This window comes from Tyto alba, unplaced genomic scaffold (assembly GCF_018691265.1).
Source record: "Tyto alba isolate M040663 unplaced genomic scaffold, T.alba_DEE_v4.0 Super-Scaffold_10, whole genome shotgun sequence".
Taxonomy (NCBI): Eukaryota; Metazoa; Chordata; class Aves; order Strigiformes; family Tytonidae; genus Tyto; species Tyto alba.
In genome coordinates this window covers 17928333-17950430 of record NW_024881262.1, presented here as the reverse complement: position 1 = coordinate 17950430, position 22098 = coordinate 17928333, and the positions used below count along the sequence as shown (strand labels likewise).

Sequence of the window (22098 nt, the reverse complement as noted above, 5' to 3'; positions counted from 1 at the left end):
ACAATGAGACCCATTAGCCTCCTAGTCACGCTAATCTTTCTGCGTGGATGAAAGAGGTCAGCAGAGATGGATCAAACTAGAATGACTTGTATAATACTACTCAATTCTTATATAATGTTTCTTGGCAGTACTTTCAAAGCACAAAGGAGGTCACTGTCATTAGTCCCATTTTACCTATGGAAAACTGAGCACATGGGAAAGAAACCCACTTAAAACTCTCATAGAGAGGTTTTAACTGCAATATATATAAACTACCACAAACTGAGCATGTTCGTCACCAATGCACATTCAAAATAACAATCTGTCAGTGGACATATGGTTCTCAGAAAAAAAAGCATTTAGCTTCTATATAAATTATCCTTCCATCCCTCGGCCACCACTATGGTTGTTTCTCACAGAGAAAAAACAGTGTTATTATTCTTTCATATTTAGAAACACATTATCACTAAGTAACTATTATTCTTCCTGGCATTTGATAAATATTTTTACTTGCACGCACAAAGAAAAATTCAATTTAAATGATCTTTGGCTTCAAGCAATCACACAACAAAGTTATTCATGTTTATATGTACATGTATACTCACATGCACACACTAACTAACCATCCCACAAGATGAACTTTAAATTGTTATGTGGTATCCTAAACATCTTAACTTCATACAAACCACACGGACTCCTGTACAAATATGAAGCTAAAGAGGTTTCAGTGATTTTTTTCCCCCATATAACTAAATCTGTCAGGTCTGCAGCTTAGTTGCAAAGATAATCAGAAACAATGTCAACCTGATAATCTATAGAATCTGTCACAGCCAGTTTGAAGGAAACCATAGCTGATGGGAAGCACAGACCAACCAGCTGGTTCACACACAATGCGTACACCAACAAAAAAAGTCTTTGAATTTTTAGACAAAATGCCAGGGAAGTATTGGTAGTCTGGATTTCATATTCAGAGGTCTGAAACAAACGTCCACATCTCTTAAAGTGTATCAGTGAACAGCCATTTTAAATAATACAGCCTATGACTTGACAGTAATGGCAAAAAAAACCAGTTCAGTTGTGAAACACTGGAAGTCCATCAGGATATTTTGCAATAACATGTGATGTGTCCTCAGGGTCCTCTATTGCACTAAAACGTAGATTAACTCCAAGACCACGACACAGTATTATAAAAGCATATAGAAAAAAAATATTAAAATGATATGAGTATGCATGTATTTTCTTGGTACATTTCTTCATTTGTTTATTGCACAAACTTACTAGGCTATAAACCTAACTTTAAAAATTCCATAGTCTGTAGAAGCACATACATATCTAGAAATACATCAAATCAGAGATCTGTAGAAAAGAAAAAAACAAAACGGGGCAGACAATATTTCAGTCTACTTCAGGCTTACACTGACCAGTGCATTTTCAGTCTTTTACTGTTCAACTGAAGACAAATTTGTAGGAGTTAACAATTGTATGAATCTCAAAGCACCAAAGAACCAAATCTGCCATCTTTATCATTTTAGCACATCTCTTTAAGCACACAATGAACTCCCAGCACTCTTCAGGTCTTGAGTTGGAACCCCCTAAAGCCCTGGTCAGATATTCAGCACGCTGCCACTAAAATTCATTTATTCAGGCCTCATCACCAATGCTCATTCCTGCCCGCAAGCCAGAGCAGCCACAGCTATGGCTATGCAGTGAACTTGCCTTCTTTTCCTTTGGCAAGGGGGAACAATGGTTATTTTTCAGCTGAATCTGTTCCCAGGTCCAGTGAACTGCTCAGCCACCTGCACAGCTATGCTGGCACTAAGCAAAAGGAAAATGTTTAAAAGCAGCTGTGAGGCAACCAGAGCCAACTTAACTGGCACTCTTGCCAGAGAAGATGTCTATCAAAGCAAACAAAAGATTACATCACAAGGAGAGGCAGAAAATAGTAAACATATTAAATACAAAAAAAAAAAAAAAAAGGAAAAAAAGAGACACCTGCCTCACTGCTTACTCTACAGTAGCATAGACATATGACACTCCTGTGCACTGAGAAGTTTCTAAAACACCAGCCCTATCAGGATTTAGTAAAAATTAGGTACTTCATAAAAAGAAGACATATTGAAACACAGTTCATTGTGAAGTTGTATTATAAGTGAAGATTCCCACCTAAAGCAATCTGGATTGCAATTTGATCTGATTAAGGGATCCTCCCTCATGGAGCCTGTTGCAAGACTGGTGGTCTAGAGCTGGACTCTTCCTTTTCCCTCCACAGCAATAAACAGAGAACACCATGTAAATTCATAGAATTTAAGAATATAGTAATAAAAAAACATTAACTAAGGACAGTATGATTCACTAAAACTACTGTTAGTCTACCTTATACATTTTAAGATAAGAATCAAATATATCACTCACAGTCAACCAGCTGAAAATAGTCGCTTCTTTCTTCCACACCTGATTAACTAATGGCTACCAACTCACTGTAGACAAAAATGGATCAGTACCCAGTGTCTTCATTTGGATACATACACACTGAGTCAGCCAACAGATTTTGTTTAGGAGGCAAACAGAATGGTTACCCTATGAAATAAACTCATTTTTTATTTGGAAGAGGATTTCCCCATGAAGGATAAAATATGGTTTCAGTGACTTTTATGGCTTTTTTTTTTACAGGCATTTACAAATCTAGAGCTCTTTAAATTTTCAGGTCATTATCTATTGAAAATTAAGCTTGTGCCCTAGGTGACTTCTCTGTGTATTTAAGTGACGTGATTTACTTTTCAGAATATCCCTTACTTGCAGGTCATGTATGTCACATATTTTTAAAATAAACTAAAAGTATGCCAAAACATGACCTTGAAAACAGTATAATTAAAAATGCAACTATCAAATACAAGTTAATCCTTACTAGACTTTTTTCCATTTATATCAGATGTATTACCTCTTCATTCCTACCAGCAGCTGTGAGCTCTGAATGAAAAAACCTTGTTACAGGAGACATCTTGATTTTTTTAGAAATGAATTCTCATTGGGAGTTTCCTAGCTCAAAGCCCAGTAAGATTTTTTTTTTCCTCAAAACAAGCATTCCTGATCCTTTCTACTGATGTTGCTGTTTTTAACTGTAATAGTTTGATCAACCCCCCCAACTTCTTATGAAAACATTAACTCAGATCTATATCTCCCCCAAACATAAACTAACTATTCTTGCTAAAATATGTACTTAACAAGCAAAGTTACAAGAACCTGAAGACAGAATCACAGAGCAGTTGGGAGGGACCTCTGGAGGTCATCTTGTTCAGCCCTCCCGCTCAAACTGGGTCAGCCAGAGCAGGCTGCCCAGGACCACGTCCAGACGGCTTCTGAATATCTCCAAGGATGGAGGCTCCACAGCCTCTCTGGGCAACCTGCGTCAGTGCTCGGTCACCCTCACAGTAAAAAAAGTGGATCCTGATGCTCACAGAAAACCTCCTGTGTCTGTGCCCACGCCTCTGGTCCCGTCACTGGGCACCACTGAGAAGACTCTGGCTCCATCCTCCATGCACCCTCCCTTCAGGTATTTATATACATTAGTAAGTTCTCCCCTGAGCCTTCTCTTCTCCAGACTACAGTCCCAGCTCTCTCAGCCTTTCTTTATGTGAGAGACGGTCCACACTCTTCATGATCTGAACGGACTTGCCTGGACTCTCCCTGCTGTGTCTGTATCTCTCACTGGGGAACCCTGCAACTGGTCCCAAGACCCCAACAGCGGCCTCGCCAGTGCTGAGTGGAGGGGATGGGTCACCTCCCTCGCCCTGCTGCCAACACTCCTCCCCACGCAGCCCAGGATACCCTCACCCTTCCTCGCGGCAAGGGCCCACTGCTCCCCACGGGCACCCCGAGTCCCTTCCTGCAGAGCCCGTACTGGTGCAGGGGCCGTTCCCCCGCCGTGATTAATTTCTCCAGCCTGCCGGGGTTCCCCTGGAACGGCAGCGCACCCCTCCGCCCCACCACGCACACTCGGGGCATTTCAAGCGCTCGTTCCCCAGAGCGCTGGCGGAGCTCTCCGCTCCCGCTACCCGGGGTCTGGCAGGAGCTCGCCCTCCGCTCGTCCCTCCGCGACGCTTCAGAGCGCTCACACCGCCGCTCCCGCCCCGCCAAGGGCCGCCGCCCGCAGTTATAACCAGGCAAGGCAGAGCTGGGGGGTCCCCGGGTGGGCCCGGGCGGGCTGAGGGCGATGGCGGCCCCCGCCCGCCTTTGTTCCCCGGGGGCGCGGTGCGGCGGGGCCAGGCAGGAGCAATCGCGCGCCGAGCCAGCCGCGGCGCAGCACGCGGCGGCGGCCCGGCCTCGCCGCCCCTCCACCGCCCCCCCCCACCCGCGGAGCCGAGCCTGTCCCGCGTGTGCCGCGCCAGCACCGCCACTCCCGCGGATATCCCGCAATTTAAACAAAACAGTGTTAATCCAGCCAGTCCCGCGCAGCAGCACGGCCACGGTAGCAGCGCCGGGAAAGAGAAGGCGTTGAAAATGTTTTTGCTGAGGCTCCAGCATCTCGAGGCAGGGCACGCCGGTATCTCGTAGGAGCGAAGCAAAGACACAAAACCCACAGCAGCCAACGGTGGTTTGTGACATGGACGGGGCGCTTTGCCAGAGCAGGAGCTGTGGCAACGGGTCCCGTTCTGCCCTCCTTGGTGGGCAGCCTCTGCCCCAGCCCACCTCACCTCAGCTGGTTCTGCAGAGCTGCACAGACCAAGCAGAAATCTTTTAAATCTGGAGTTGCTTTCAATTTTGGAGTTCTCTGCATATCTTGTTTTGTTTAAAGGAATCTTCAGGACACCTGTCACTGCAGAAGGTAACAAATTAACTCATTCCAGGTGTGTTGAATGAAGAGCACTCACCTGATGGCACCACATCTCACTGAATCTACAGCTGAGAAGCAGCAGCTTCATTGACTACTAAAATGATTTTGCAAGTAATAGCTGATTGCAAACCTTGATTTTATTACAGGGCTTCGTACCTACACAACTCTAATGATTACTCAGCAGATCAGGTAGCCTTGGGACTACTGTTTAAACTAGAACAGAGCCCTAAAAGCCAGGGACATCAACGTGGATGCACAGAGGGCAGGCGAGGCGGCTTTATGGGACAAGCAACCAAGTGGTGGTACAGACGTGCCCTCTGTTTGGAATTGGTGGGAAAAGATTCAATTTTCCATTTTTATAATATATATGAACAGGATTACAGAACTGGAAGTGTTTAACTTACTGACTTGGAATGTCTCCCAAACAGATGAAATTTTAAATTCTCCTGGTTACACATGCAACTTTTCAACGTGAACTCTACAGTATGCCTGATTTAACTAATCCACAGCTTGAAACAATCTCCCCAAAATGAAACTGTCACTATCTAACTCATTCACAAACCTCATTATACCTGTTTAAGAACTAACTTGAACTATTATACTTAATAATTTTAACAGAATGGGCCAACTCCAGAAAGCCATCTTGCCATTTAAACCAGGATTTCCCCAAATGATGGAGCGCCTTAGTTGTTGTCAATTAGCTTCACTGGGCACCAAAATTCTGCCTACACTCAGGAGTGTGTCAGCCTTGTTCACATGGAGTGTACCAGGAATTTCTCCCAAGGGGTGCAATCCATGACAAAAACACCAGAAGAATACCTAACGCATAAGTACAGATGTGTCCCCAAGGCTAAAAACAGCAACAATCATCTCTCTTCTCCAGAATGTGAGAGGAAGCATCGCTTTGGCATTCAGTAACCCACAAGTATTCATTCACTGAAGAATGAGAACCAGGGCCAATTTTTCCTGCCTGGGAGAATTAAAATGAACGTCTCTGACAGGGATAATTTTATTCACTAGTCTGCCAGGTTCTTTCAGATGAGGAAATTAAGCATAGTCAGCCCAGCTTGTGATAGCTGAACAATTTTGAGTGTAACAGTAAGAATCTACTATATCAAAGACTGAGTGAAAATGGCTTTTGGAAAGGAGATATCCAGACTGTGATACATAGAGTATTTTATCCAATGATGGTCCCTGCAATGAGCGGCCCCTGGCATTAGGAGAGTACCCTGGCCATTAGTGAAGACCCATCTGTTTGTGGCATTCCCTCTCAGATCCAAAGAGTGTTCATTTCAAGCAGAGGAAAAAACAAGCTGCAAGTGGAGATCCTTTAGCCAAAAAAGTTTGTTGCCTATGAGTTAATGGCAGCAAATGGAGGAAAGTAAATTGTTTGTTGAACAGGAATTGTTCACTAAACAAAGTGAACAACATTGCAAGTTAATGCTCTGCTGAGCACTGTGATATTTCTTCTAGGCAACACCTAGAAAGAAAAATCTAGTTCTCTTCAGAATTAAGCAGTAAGTCTTTTTATGGATTACAAATTGGGATGTATGTGCTTTGAGTCTGCATTTATCACATTTAAAACATCAAATTCCTTAGTAAAACTGTAATACATTTAGATACCATATTACATTTAAGTAGTAGAACTGCTTCTTTTTTCCAGACATCTTCTATACAATGAATAAAAAAATAATGAAAGTATCCTAAAAAGCTTGAATCAAAAAAACTACAGCAAGACCTCAGTATTTACTAACAAGCACAGGAAGCAAGCAAGCAATAAGAAAACTGAACCCCCAAATAAACCAACAACCTGTCAACCTGTTTAGGAACAGCAATTCAGATTTGAAAATCAGTAGAAGTGACACAGCAGTACTTTAAGACTTACAGATTAGATTGCAAAACCTAAGCAGTCTGTAAGCATTAACATCTCCTCTAGCAAAATAAACCTGGGAAATAGCCAGAAGTTGTGCATGGACACTACAGGTCATGGTGGGAAAGATAAATGAAGCCTGATCAAACACACTGGAACAGCAGCAACAGAGTAACTGCTTCAGATGGTTCAGGGGAAAAACTCAGGGAGAAAAGAGATTTTGAAAGTTAAGCCTGTGAATGGAAAAAAAGCAGAGAAAGTAATTTTAGAGCACAAGGGTCAAGTGATTAGCTATTTTGATTATGCATTTTTAGTGAGAAAAAGCCAGAAAATTTCCCCATCATAACTGTATCTAGTGGTGCCAGTGCTACAGAATGAGACTGCAGCTATACGAGTACAGAAAGAACAACAGCTGATTTGGTAAGTCTTTCAAGACATTCTCCTGTAGATTGAAACAGCATCCTCAAAGAGTCAGGATGCAGTCTACTGTTACTAGGCAAAGTGGTAGAGCAGTAGGTTTGCTTACAACAGTCCAGCATTTTTCAAAATTAAACCCAGTAAAACCAGGATTACAAAATAGATTTCATAGTACGATAAAATATCAGAGTTCATAAAAAAAAGGAAGACAAAATTTGCAAGGAATTTTCTATGTGCTAATGGCTCAGCACTGGAATCTGAAGTGTTCCTTTAATGCAGTATTCGTACTAAGTTAGTATGTTTGTGCTAGAGGCAAACAACAAATAAACACACACCACAAATAATTATCTTTTTGGAAAGAAAAAAAAAATAAATACAACTTTTGTAAAGAAAAATTTCTAGCACTTGAAATCTGATGCTTTCAAGATCCTTATTTGAGCCTCTCTCATTTGCTCTTGAAGATATCATAAATCCATCATGCTTCAGTCTGAGAACACTGTGAAGGCACATTATGAACAGGCCCAGATACGTAGCAATAAATTGCCTTTCTTTTTACTATAGCAAATAAGTTAACTAATGGATAAACCAATAAAAACTGTATTCATCAGAAAGTTCACAAAGCCCTATTAAGAGACAGTGGATCTGAATGCCTGTTTGGAGTTCCTTCCCCCCTCCTTAATTTCGACAGTGGACATGCCAGAAGAAGTAAAGGATACTTCAGACTGAAAGTAAGAGACAGCTTAAATACTGGCATGAAATTTTTTCTAGCTTTTATGGAATATTTGATTCTCCAAGAAGAATAAGCCAGCATGAGCAAGATGCTGTATTTCTACAGAAATGTCATTGATTTTTAATTATACCTCAAGGTTAAAAAAAAAAAAAATCATTAAAGTATAAAATTTTAGAAAATAGAGAAGAATGGAGGTAAATAATACATCTATCATCCTGAAAAAAAAATTTAATAAAGACTGGGATAAGGATCACTGAATTGGTACTACTAACAGTAATGTCCTACACTTTATAAAGTTATTCAGTTCAGTTATTTTCTGAACAAATCAATTGCTTGTCTCACATAAATTATTTGAAAATGTTGGACTTATTTTAGTCTTCTTCCCTAGTATCATGACACAATAATCACAAAATAACGAAATGCGAAGGGCAACTATCCCACCAGTGTGCAATAATTTAATTCTCAAAGGCCTAAACGCAGTCTGTAATGTTCTGCATAGTTTAGGAAACTAGGAAGATACTGTAGCTCTAGACATTTTCTGTTTAGACTCATTCTTTCAGACTCCAAAGTCTGATGCACCTAAGCTGTTGTGATGAGCCAAAAACCTTTCTTCCAGCTAGTACATGCATTTGTTTATTGCAGTGAATAACAGCAAACCAGTATTTACTCAGAAAGGTTGACTGAAGCGTTTCCTGAACTGTAAATCCTCAAGTTTTCTAATATTGATAAGGGGTTGCAGTTTTATTTTACTGGAATCCTATAGCTGTTCTGACTGCCAACACACTGGTTTAGATTAAAAGTGATTAATCTAGCAATGGTAAAATGAAACAGGATAGGACAAAATATTATTGTAAATTGTCCAGAACACTTATAGAAGTACAACAAGATATCGCTGAAGTTATTAACCTTCTCTCCCATTTGGACTACAACAGAGTCTGGGAACTTAAAGGGTAGGGTGGAAACCAGGAAATTTAGCACATTACTCACCATCAAGGAAACAAAAAAAAAGGGCTTATTTTATCCTCCAATTATTTTTACTGCACTGTCTTTCCCCCTCTGAAAACCTGAAGATCTTCCAAATCTGCTACTGGCACTTGCATGTCAGTAATAAAACATTTACCCGCATGGATGCATGAAATACATTTTGAACATTTAAATTCTGAGTCTCTCAAAACCGAACCAACCATATGCAGTGAAATCAGCAATATTACTAATTTAGTAAACGTAAGAGAGAAATAAGTCTTAATGTATGCTTCTTTTCTACGTATACAAATAGAATTCTCTTACCTTTTGTTGGACTCTGGTTCTGATCTATAAATCCTTTCAAGTCTCCATTTGTGGAAGTCACACCAACCTGAACAAAACATTTTTGAAGTCTTTAAATATTATAAACCTTTCCCTGTTTTCTAATATGCAACTAACAGTATTATGAAAGCAATCTGCTCTGCATTTCTGAAACATCATAACCCTATGGATAGTAGTCTAACAAGGGCATGAGATTCAAAGCAAAGGATCCAAGACTTTTATTGTATATATATAAAGACAAACTCTGATTTTAACTAAGTTGTTACCTAAGAAAACCCCTAAATATTCAGATACTGTACTATACATGACCCAAGCAGCACATCCTGGCTATTATAGTATAAGTCACTGTCCCCTCAAAGTCAAACAGAGCAGCTGCCACCAATAACAGCAGAAATCTGCCTGCTGTCCAGTATTCTCAGTACTAAGCTGCATGCTCTACAGGTCTGAGGAGATGTGACTATGAATGCATTTTAAATACATTCCTTAGTCTTCAGATATAAAATGATTTACCTTGAGAATAAATTACCAGACACATGGAGAAATTATATACAGAATGGTGCATCTCAGATTTGGCATGTACACAAAACACAGAAAGGTGGAGTTTGTATAGAAAAATGCAAGATCACTGTTCCTGGATAACAGAGGGAAGAGATGAAAAGTCCCTCTGATCCCAGCTAACAAGGGATGGGCCCAGCAACAGCAAGTCATGGTAAGGCATTCTGCAGTTTCAGAGCAGTATGCTTGCACCACCTTAGTAACCTCTGTTCAACAAAACAATCTGGTTTGCTTCCAAGACAGAAGCTGTGATAAACACTGAGGGATTGAGCTCTGTTGGAGCAGCAGGCAATTAAACTGAATACTACAACATCTCTTTTTAAAATATAAAGTATGAATACTTTTGTAGATAATTGGGACAAAAGGTTCCAGTATCTAAGTTAAGACAAACCAATCATACAATCAAGGGTCAAATATTTGCTTTATATTATGGATGTATGTAATAATAATGGAACATATGCTAAGGCTGCTTGTAGAATTTTAATAATGTCAAAATAGAGAATCATTTAATTGAAGACAAATTAAACAGTAGTAACACAACACTAAAATAAACTACACAAGAACAAAAAAAAACTACTACAAGCATTCAGTCACTCAGTTCCTCTAGATAATTTGTATTCGGTAAGTAAGTTTCGAAGGGGAAAATCTGCAAACACAGCACTGTGACATACTCTTCTGAAACTACTTCTATTAAGATTTTTTCACCATCAGGAGCAACACATAAACATTAACTGGTGCTGCACTACCCTGATCATAAAATACTGCCTAAATGAGCTAAGTTATGTGCTTCTGTAAACAAGCCTTTAGAGATGCTTAATATTGTTTATCAATTTATCTCAAACGTTGTCTGTATCAGACTTGCTCTTTCCTGTCCCACCCAACTAAACAGTCATATACTATTTCCAGTGGGCAACCAGGTGCTTTGGTTGTTGCAGACTATGGTATCACCAGAAATTGGTTTTGAAACAGAACAAGTCCGTCTCGTTTTTTTCCTCTCCGTTTTCCCTTCTGTCTCCCACCAGGTGGCAGCGGTGCTGAGGCAATGCAGCAGGGCTGGGGAGGATGTGAACAGGAACGCCTGGGTTTGAGCAGGGAAAGAGTAGGGAGACAGAAAAACAAACGCAAAACATTTTGGTAGCAGGTCCATATGGAAAACAGAAGCATTCTAGTATTCTTCCCCTCGGGTGCTTGGGCGGCAAGGAAAGCTCATGGGGTAAGAGGTCACCGTGATTCCTTACACTGAAAATGTATTCTTGAGGAGATAGCATTGAAAGGGCATTACAACTGCAAAGGCAAGATGAAGAGCCAGCACTCTTGGATCATACTACTGCTGCCTTTGCACAATAAATAACAGTATCAGCTTCTCCCTAGGACCCCTTCCTCTGAAAGAAGTATAAAAGCACAAATAGGAGAAAATTTTAATTCAGAAAAGAAACAGGAGCCACAGGGATAAATATCAAGTGTTAGATATAAGGGCCTCAACTCATTCCAAGAGAAAGGAAAAGAATTACGATTCCCATGAACATCTTCAAAGACAGCACTGCGATTTGTTCAAAATTGAATGAACCTTCAGCTCTAGATTTACAACTGTATATTTCCCTATTGATTCATACTGGTGCTTCAATTAAACACTGAAGATATACATATGCACTGTCAGCCCATGATGACCCTCCAGCCGTTAGGACAATTCAAACATTTACATTTAATTCTCTGAAAGATTTAGATTATTTAACTAATTCGGTATTTAAGGAAATAAAACAAATTACTTGAGTCTTTTTTTTCAGTGTATTTTGTACTTCAGTGATCCAAATGACACAAAATTACAGCAGAATTTTGGTTTGCATAGGAATATGTATTTTCATGATGATGGTCCTAGTAACACATTTATAAAGAGCATCCAATGAACAGGAACACTACTCAATTTTATAATCATTGTATCTAAGTTTAGAAGAGCTTGAAAACAAACTTGAATTTCATGAGAACTTAAATGAGAAGTGTGGCAGATCTAAAATGTGTTTCTCTTACAGAAGAATTATTACAACTAAGCCCTCAGAAAAAAGCAAAGTGTGATGCCATATTACAATACTGCAGCAGAATGAGAACTTTATAGTATTCCATTTTGATGTCAGAGAGGTCTCAGGCCATGTTGTTATCCAGAGACTGTACCACCCACTGCTTCTGGGAATCTTGTCATTTAACCATACCTAAACTGAAACCAGCAAACAATCCAATGCTTACATAGGTATCATTTATTATTTTTTGTATAGCTTGCGTGACATTTCTTCTGTATAACACTGTGCCAGAGTGTCTGGATTACTGGGTATGGCAGGAGCTGGACTCCTGCTTCTGTCCATCTGCAGCAAGATGAATCCAGCCATGAAGTAAGATGATTTAAGCACTTGGCAGGCCTTTGTATCCTATTAAATAATTTATTCAAGTTTTTTTCCCCTTTCCTAGTAGGTGACTAAGAAGTTTCCAAATGGAGTGAGAGGAAAGAAAAAAGGAATCACAACCAGAGTCTTGGATGGAACAAACTGTCATGAGCTGCCCTTGTAGCGTATCAGCCTTCTCCACTGATTGACATACAGTTCAGGTAGCAAGTCTCTGCCTGCAATCCTTCACTTTCCTTACAGAAATTAACTTTCCCATTAACCTTAAAAGTTTTTGTCCTCTCTGGCCTAGAACTAATCCAGATTATAGCATGTAGAAGTTGTAAAGGACTTGGGAATCCATTAACTGGCTGTTTTCTTACACCTGTAAGCCCCAACAGACTCATCAGTAGACATACTGTAGTAGTATCACTTACAGAAACAACTCAGGCAGGACCTAAGAAGGGCACTCTCACTATAAACTAAAAGAAACCTGTATGGACTATCAATGCAGAACAACTAGTGTCCTTTACACTCCTGCATAAGACAAGTGTTAAGGCTTGTCCAAGGCCCTCTTGACCAACTTCAGCAGTTAAACTAACTTGCTTTCTTTCATATTGACATGTGAAAAGAGAACTATTACAGCCATTTAACTGACCTCACCTATGACAAGACAACCACCCCTTGAGAAGCAGTGACAAATAACTTTACAAGCACATGGACAGAAAATCAGATCAGACAATCAAAACTAACAGTCTTAGTCAAATAATCTGCTTGAGTCATATTATTTATTTTGTCGTTTACCATGAGTATTTGCTCATTTTTTTCCCCATTTCTCAATACCTTTTTAGTGCCTTCTTACCTGAAAGACAGATGGGAATGGAAGTACAAAACAGGCAAGAAAAATGCATTTTATGATATAGGCAATTAATGAACCCATTATGACAAGTCGACCTAAATTACATCTAGGTGGTACAATGTGTATAGTAAGCACATAAGCATCTCATCTCCAAGAGAATCTGTAACATTTATTCAACATTTTAATATCCATAGCTGTTTTGGTTGGATTTGTTTTCTAAGGAAGGTCAAATTACCCATAAGCAATGTTCCATAAGCAGATACTAGAAAGTGTCCTGCACTTAAAGAAAGTGAGCAGGGAGCCCAGTCTTGACAATTCTTCTGTCATAGCAAGGAAAACCAGTGATGGGGAATGTCATTCATCTTACATACACATTCAATCTATGGAAACATTTTTCCATGTGCTTGAAGCACAAGTTTCTTTGGAGACAAGGTTGCTCAATACAGCTTATGCACGTGAGATGCAGACATTTTAGCCTCAGCTCAATTAGGAGCACAAACATCCCTAGACAGCTGTGTCCCAGTTGAGGGGTAGTGATTTTGAACATAGAGGTGACAGCTTCCTGATATGTACATGTTTGGTGAAAGGTATGTGTCCTTTAAGAGCTTCCCAGAAGCTGTCCAAATTCCCATACTTTGTGGTTGCCTTTCCTTGATGCTTCAACAGAAAGAAAACAAAAGATGGAAAGAATTCTGCAGAGAAACTCTCTCCCTCAACTCAAATCATCAAAATATTTCAGACAGTATAACAAACACTAACCTTACATTTGAAATAGGTTTTGGACTACAGAAACCCACAGACATATGTTAAACCATGTAACTCTACAAATTCAGAAGTACTCTTGGGCCTTCTAACAGCAATAGAAAACACTAGGGCTGACACTATTGCTCTGAGTGTGCAATTCCAAGTAACTAACGTTGGGAAATTAGTGCTACAAATAAGGACAGAAAGCCTATGACCACCCTTGTTTTTCCACTGTTATTTCTTTTGCAAATCTGTTGAACAGGTATACTTAACAAACATGAAAACTGAGTTCTACTTTTATCTGCAGCACAGTAACTGATTTTTTTAAAATAAGCCCATAAACATTAGCTAAATAACTAGGTTTGCATAGTTTAATATACAAAATCTAAAAGCATTCGTACCAATAAAATATTTATTCTATAAAATAACTATAGCATTCTGTTAAAGTAAACAATAAACTCGTATTTCTATATTTAGCACATGAGTAGGTTGCCCAGACTGAATGTCGTATGTCTGTCCTCAGAGGTTTTCAAAACCTGAAGCCCTGAGCGGCCGTGAACAAAGTACCAAGCAACTGGCTTCTGAATTCAAGTGTCAAAGAGCTTTACACAAAGCACCAGAGTAGATGGCCTCCTAAGATCCCTTACAATCTATGTCACTATGATGCTATCACAGAACACTCCATGGATTTTAGTGGCATTGGTATTTATCCTTTGACTGCATTGAACAAAAGGTCAAAACCACAAATGATTTGGATTTGTGCAGCTGTTCCACACACAACAGTAGAATTACCTATGTATACTACAGTTGAATATGGCCTATGAAATAAGTAAGTCAAAGTGTTTTGCATATACACATCGATTTATTTTCTGGCTTGGCCAGCTTCAATCAGTCAGACATAAGACATTTGAAAGCCTTATCTGGAACTACATACCAAATGAAACTTTTAATAAAGGCAAAAGAAAAGAAATTTCTGAGACTTGAGAATTAATTTAACCAAACTATGCCCTTGGCATCAATCTAATCAAATATGCACAAAGGGTTTTGCAGTTACTGAACAGAGAGCCATCCTAGGGTTACCTGCAGTTTTACTGTATTACTTTAGTCATGTTGGTTCCTAAACTTGTTCAGATTTAATTAGGCAGCAGGATGCCCTATCAAAGGCAGCCAACCCATAAATTTTTGAGGGCCCAAAGTCATACTCAACTCAGTGACCACCAAGCTTAATCAAAACTGTTCTCTATACAAATTGTGTACCTCAGGAAGCATAGCTAATTAGACAAAAAATTAAAGTCAGGATTAGACATTTCATAAGCTTCCTCCGAACTCAGGATAGGGGAGTCGAATATAGAGCCTCGTGACACCACTCTGCTGGGCACACAAAGAAACAGGAAGACCCTTAGTCTTCTAGAAACTAAGAGTGTACCAACATTAGTAAAGAAATAAGCCGCCTTTCTGTCCTTTCCTGAGTTTTGAGACTCAGACTCAGTAGAAAGGTTTTACTCTGGTGCAAAGGTGAGATGCTTGAAAAAAATGGGAAGCTCTCTGGTAAGTTTTGAGCAATGTTAGAGGAATTAGAGAATATCTCAGGATGGAAGGGATCCATAACAATCATTAAGGAAACAGCAGAAAGCATTACACCAGTTATCAACCTGACTATAGTTGAGTAAACTCCACATCTTTCAAGAGCTTCTAACCAATTTAAATTTATGAAAATACTGCAGAAAATGATGGGGTACACATTTGTGTTATACAAAAATTGTAGAAGATTTTTTTGTAGAAGTGTTTGTATGGACAAATACAAGAAATCAAACACAAAAACCTTCAAATTCTGAAGGCCAGAAGTGACTGGCAGCATGCCAATATAAAAAGTAATACGCTGTAGAATTATACTTACATTTTTTGCCGTCATGTCAGACAATATTGCTTTATATTCCGTAAAACCATAAGATATCCCTTTTCATCTTCACCGAATCCTTAAAATGAGCATCCTGTAAGAAAGTTAATAAAATATCCTAGTTAACATATATTTTGAGTTACCTCTCTAGCTGAAACCCTGCATCTCCAGAGGATTTTTTTTTTTTTTTTTTTTTTTTTACTTTTTGATAAAATCATTCACCACAATAGTCAGGTTCTGCACAGATACTAGAAACCTACATTGCTGGGAATAGGCAGAGATGTAATTTTATATATAAAGGCCCAATTTACAGAGAGGCCTAACTAATATTAATGCGCTAGCAAAGCATGTCATACCATTACTAAAGTCCTGTAATTACAACCATACAATCATTTGCATCTAATGCACACTGACTCTAAAAACTGGAAGTGAATTAATTCTCTCCATCATGTCTTTAGCCTCCAACAACAGAGAGTTTCTAATTCCATCACTGCAGACATCCAAAGGTCTTGATAGAAAGTAGGAAATACTATGAAACGTACATACACAGCAAACATTAAGTATTTTTAGGAAACACCCAAGAAAAAACATTCCAGTTCAAAATAATATTTTTAATATTTTCAGGCTTTTTTATTAACTCTGTGTAATTAGAATTAATATTAGAATTCCAGGAAAAGACAAAGATTTTGTTATATTAAAAATACTGAAAGTGACTTATTTTTTAAAATCAAAGCTTCCAGAAGTCTTACAGAAAACAGAAGAAAACAAGTTACAAATCCATGCTGGCAGCACAAGCCATTTTAAAGATAGAATTAACCTGACAAAGTGTTTAAGTACTTAAAAAATAATTCCTAAGTATTACTTGTTGTTAAAAAATGGACTATAAAAGACACCTGAATTGTACTGCAACATGTAAGAGAGGGAGAACTTTTCACCCTTTCAAGTATGGAATCAATTCAGCAAAATCTTTTGGAAGATGTCTAAACTATTTACCAAACATGAGTCACTACCCTTTACAGCCAAATTCACCAGCTACAAAAGCAAGGTGCAATTCATGCTATTTCCTCTGTATTTTAACCTGCGCAAAGTTTGAGAATGGCCAGTGTCTTCACTTCCCCTCTAGAAAAGTGCCAAACATTGTTTCAGTAGCGTGCATAGCTAAGGGGGAACTCTGCCACCACTGCATTAGTGGCTTTGGACAATCCAGAAGAACTGTAAATTCTAGGGTGTTTCTATATATTTATTTTCTGGTTTATTCAGATATCTTACCAATTAAATTGTTACTAGAGTTAGTGGAAAAACATTTTATTCAACTTAGAGGTGTCCTCCATTTCCTGTTGAACAAGTTGTATTTATCTTCCTTAGTGCCTTGATTTATTGCAGCCATAATTAAGAAGTTACTCCAGTATGTGAACACCACACAATTATGTCCACTAAGACGTTCTCCCATGAAAACTTGTAAGTTTTAGTTTCACGGCAAGACATCCAAGAAAATAAAAGGCATTTTTCTCTGCCTTCAGTGAAGACACTACAGAGAGATACCTGTTCACACCCTGGGGAAAGGGGCTACTGGATCTGTGTGAAGAAGAACCACAGAAAAGCCATAAAGGTATAGTGGTCATGGCAAAGAGCACATAACTGAATCTTTGCATAGCATCTAAAAATGAGAATCCATGTGCATTTCTTTTTTCCACCTTCCTCCTTCCACACAAACTCTCCAAATACATCACCTGGAGCTCCGGCCAAAATTCACAATGCAGCTTGACCTCCCTCACTTGTTTTAAGAGGCTCTACAAGTCATTTACGCAAATAAAATGTAGTTAAGAACACATTTGCTAAGCAATTTTAACCCATCTACAGCTAAGCAAACTAGTTTCATCTCTGACAAGTTATTTGCTGTCAAGCTTAGTGATCCAGAAGGTATTGTCCATAAACTATTACAGTCCTTTGCCACAATGCTCTTCAGCCAGTAAGAACAGTTGGTATTCTTCCAGCTTTATGAACACATTTTGTCAAGCTCGGGAAGCCAGACTTTGTGACCCCACCATCTGCCATGACCTCTTGTCAGGTTCAGACAAAAGAACCTACACAGATGGCCTCAAAATGGAGATTCTCTTCATTCCCAGTTGCTGTTTGACAGCTTGCACCACACAGATAGAGAAACATAAAACTCAACCTTTTTGTTCTTTAGCTGGTTTCTACTGAAATGAAGCTGCATAAAGACAGGTTTAGAGCCCAAAGCACGAGACACAAAGATTTCTTTATTTGAACTAAGGTTGTTCCTCCATAATTTAACCCTTGGTTTATAATCCACTCCCATCACTTTGCCTTTTGGTCAAATAACGTACAGTAGAGTGAGCCAAATTAAATTTCCGACTTTGTAAACTTTGAGTTGTTGTTTCTTCTAGAACATATGTCACCTAATCACTTATGCCAATGACATTTAAAAGCCAGTTTGGGCATTAAATTTACAATAGCCCAGATAATCAAGCTCTAGTTTCAACAAAACAGTACAAGAGTTTATCAGTACCTATTCTCATTACACGTTAAAAGCCAAATCTATTATGAAGTTTCGGTTATACTAAAGCTGAATCCCAGTACAAGGAACAATACAAAACAGAAAATAGTTATCTGCAGAAAAATATTCTGTTCCTTTATAGGTTTATTTTCTATGGTCCAAAGTCTTATTTTTAAATTATCCCTTTAAGATATGCATACTGGATAAAAATTAATATCAGAAAAGAATAAAGCACATTACTATAACAGTGTATTTTCTGACCCTGAAAATAAAGCTTTACCAAACTTACCCTGGTTTTCTTTAGCTTTCTCAAATTCTTGTCAGTACTTCACACATCACACCTTCAGGTAGACCAGCACCACACAAAGATTCTCCCTAGTCCCAGAAGTCACTTCCACTTCACAACAGGAAGTGCCATTTATGTAAGTATTACATCAGTATTAAACATATGCAAATTAAGACAACTATTGGACAGTTACCTAAATTGTTACTATGAAAAGTCTTAAAGGAACACAGAAAAAATTGTAGAGGTATTTTAGTATACTAGAATGATACCATCACCAAGGAGTGCTTTTTCATTTACTTGATCAGGAGTATTGCAAAGTGAAAATTATTTCAAGTGACTGGGTCAGCTAAGAGGAAAGAAAGTGTCATCAGTGTCAAGAAAAAGGAACTTGTATAATGCCAGCCTTTCCACTAGAAATTAGTTTATATTCTTCACACCCCTCTCCATAGTACTAATTTTCAAGCTACAGTCCTACAAAGCTTATTTCAGAAGACAGCAGTAACAAAAAGATTCCTTATTAATCAGTACAAGCTCAGTTTTAAACCACTAATATATGCGCAGCATTTACATGGATTAGACCACCTGTTACACATATGTTGCTTCATTGTGCCTGGTTTTGGACCAGTAACATTTCAAAATTATGAAGTACTTATCAGAAATTCACCTGCTCCCAGGAGGTGTTTCCCTGTTTTGTTCCTAAAAAAACATTTCAATATGCAACTCCTTTCTGAAGCAACTGAGATAAAAAAGGACCAATTTTAGTGAAAATATCTGTATGTAGTAGTCACATGAATTTCTTGGTATTTCAAGAAACAGAAATACAAGTTTTTTATCAACTTTAAGAAGATTCCCTTTATTTGTCAACTCTTTTTCCCCCCTGAGACCTCTTCCAATGACTTAGTCCCAGTTTTATCCTTTATTTATGTACACAAGAAATAAACTTGGCCTATAAACTGCAAAAGGCAGCAATACCCATGTCCATATAATATCCAGCTTGTCACTTCATTAAGAACTTTGAAAAGCCAACCAAAGGGTGTATTCAACAAGTTGCACACACAGAGTGGGAAATAAGTCAGCACCTTTAGTTATCACACAGTGATTTTTATTTTTAAAATGATAGTAGAAAGTAGCTCTTAGAAAGCATGTGAAAGGAACTTCCACCATGATGTACATGATGGTTTTGCAGGTACAACTGATTTTTCCAGCTTTTACTGTGAGCAACTGTATGCCTTCAAAAAAGCCCTAGTAGATAACAGACAAGGTGATTAGAGACTGAACAAAGGAATTCTGACTTGACTGCTAAATGGTATTAGGAATTTTTAACAAAATATAATAACTGGAGAAGAGTAGCAAGTTTAAAAGCTTCACAGTTTAATAATTTTTATGTGACTTAAAAGACAGCAACCTATGAATCCAAACAGAATTTTTCACTACTATATGACACAAAACCGAAATGAGCACGACTGCTTTAAACCAAAATGCAAACAGAAGACGTAACTATCTGAACCTAATCTGAAAGTGAAGATTTCATCTTGTAGTTTGGGGGAACCAGGAGACACACAAGAAATCAGAAGAAACAAAGCCAAAAAACTACCTACAATTGACCAGGTTCTCCTAAATTGCTATGATTGAGCAAAATGCCAACATATCATCAGAACAAATTAACGGACACCTCCTTATAATAGCAGTAATCATGTCTCAAGTTTACACAGTACAAAGAACCTGCAAAACCAGACAAGGCCTACATGAAATTTCAATGAGTATTAACTGTAGCACTTAAGGTATATAACAACCAACGAACATTTGGTGTGGTTTGCTGAAAGCACATCAGGGGAAATGTCCCTTTAAGAAACTAATGTAGCATATATTGAGGCAACGACTCTCCAACTTGATTCCAAACCCTAGATCCCCATTACTTCCACTGCTTGCTATATTTACTCTCACTGTTGTACATACTACAACATGACTAGCAGAAGCACTGTTGATGGGGGCTGATGAAAACAGGTCTGAGTGGATGTACAAGTGACAAAAACATACAACACAGGAATAAAATCCTAAACTGCAATCAAACTTTCCCCTAGATGAAAGTGCCCAAAGTCTCCATGCACTTAACTGCACTGCTGAGCCCCAAGTTGTGCTGCTTGTCCAGTCCTGACAGCGCCGAGACCCAAATCCTGTCAACCTGGAACTAGATTTTGCTTCCTTCAAGGGATTCAGTTTCTTATGCATGCTCTTAGACATGCCCAATGACATGCAAGTACTAGTGGTGAACTAACTGTATGTCTAAGAACAGGAGCAGCACTCATGACGTATTTCAAAACCAATGAAGTGAAGCATGTCCCTTATTGCTCAAATAAGTATAATGTTACACTGAACATGTGGAATAATTCCCAAGTACTTGAACCCTTGAAGGCTCTTTTAATTCCCCAAACCAGCTTATTGTCATTCCAGATAAAGTATGTAGGGCTTGACAACTGACCAGTTGATAACATTCATGCAGCACTTAAAAAAGTAAGATGTTCTAAAATTTATTTTGAAGTTTTACAGACAACTTTTATCAGCACAGATATGCACAGATACATTTGGGATTAACAGAAATTTAGCTGGAGTTCTTTTAAATAGATAATCTATTCTATAAATTCATCTTTTGTTCTCTAACTAGGTTTCTAGCCCAAGGTTTTTTCCATAACTGACTACTATACAGAGCACAACATTTGGGAGTCTACTGCTTCAGTGGAAAGGGGCAGGTACAACTACATTTCAGAGTAAAGAGCACACTGTATTTTCATAAACATATTTTTGCCTTAAGAAATTTAATTTTAGCAATGGATTGACATTTGAAAAAAGTTTAGAGATCTATATGAATGACTGTAAAATACCTTGGTAAAACAGTCTTTGTGCATTGCCAATAATACATTAGCTCCTCTTTCAATTAAGCTCAGCTGAAAAAAGCATCTTTTGACTGCCGTGACTTCAAACAAGCTTCTTGCTACCACCAGCTCATATACTGTATGATACATCAGAGAATGCTCTAGATATTAATCTGGTCTTGTAATGAGTTTTAATTTTAAGATTTTAAAATCTCCAGAGTTATCAGAACATTGACAAATACATGGAACAGTTTAACCATCCTGTTAAGATATACTTTTGTCTACACACCACAGCTGAATGGATCTTAACATCCAATGAACTGAAGATAATTTTACATTTGCATTACTAAAAGATCACCAAGTTATATAGGGATAAAGAACTTGATGATGGAGGGAGACTTCGTAACTATTTCTTACATTTTCCTTATAATTCGCTAGAAACTCTATTCTAATTTAAAGCCATTATTAACTGCATGGATTGAAGATTATGGCAGTATTCTCTGAAGGGTAAAGGTTACAAAAAAATTCATACTTTTTTAGTTATAGTTCAGTACAAAGGTAAAAAGGAATTTTTCTAGTGGTGCACAAGCTCTCTAATACTGATTACAGCACACAAAATTACCTAAAGGGTACAATTCCATGAAACAAGTTGCACTGATATAAGATCCTACCCCTGCTATCGTTGCTCAAAGGGATCTTCCACATTTCCCTCTTTCTTTCACTTTCCATTCCTTTCCCATGCTACATGCTCTCAACAACTCCCGTTTCTACCTGACCGCCTCAGTGAGACAATATAGTTCTAATACTGCCTGAATAGCAACAATGGGGCCAAAAGGGAAAGAAGAAAGTTGTCCATATGCTACAACCC

The 22098-nt window shown here is 38.5% G+C and overlaps 1 protein-coding gene across 8 annotated transcripts in view; it reads right to left on the bottom strand.

Annotated features, from left to right (window-relative positions):
- The window catches only part of TFDP2 (transcription factor Dp-2), a 63829-nt gene that overhangs the window by 36537 nt on the left and 5194 nt on the right, over positions 1-22098 (bottom strand). For 3 of the 8 annotated variants that reach the window (XM_033005512.2, XM_033005514.2, XM_033005513.2), the window contains exons 2-3: positions 15557-15650; positions 9115-9181 (exon numbers count right to left, since the gene is read on the bottom strand). In XM_033005512.2, coding sequence (XP_032861403.1) covers positions 9115-9181; positions 15557-15571 — 82 coding nt within the window. In that variant the 5' untranslated portion in view covers positions 15572-15650. Of the gene's footprint in view, positions 1-2142; positions 2241-2391; positions 2457-2917; positions 4225-9114; positions 9182-15556; positions 15651-22098 lie in introns of those variants that run through there. The other 5 variants (XM_033005516.2, XM_033005518.2, XM_033005517.2 and 2 more) reach the window with 5 other exon arrangements.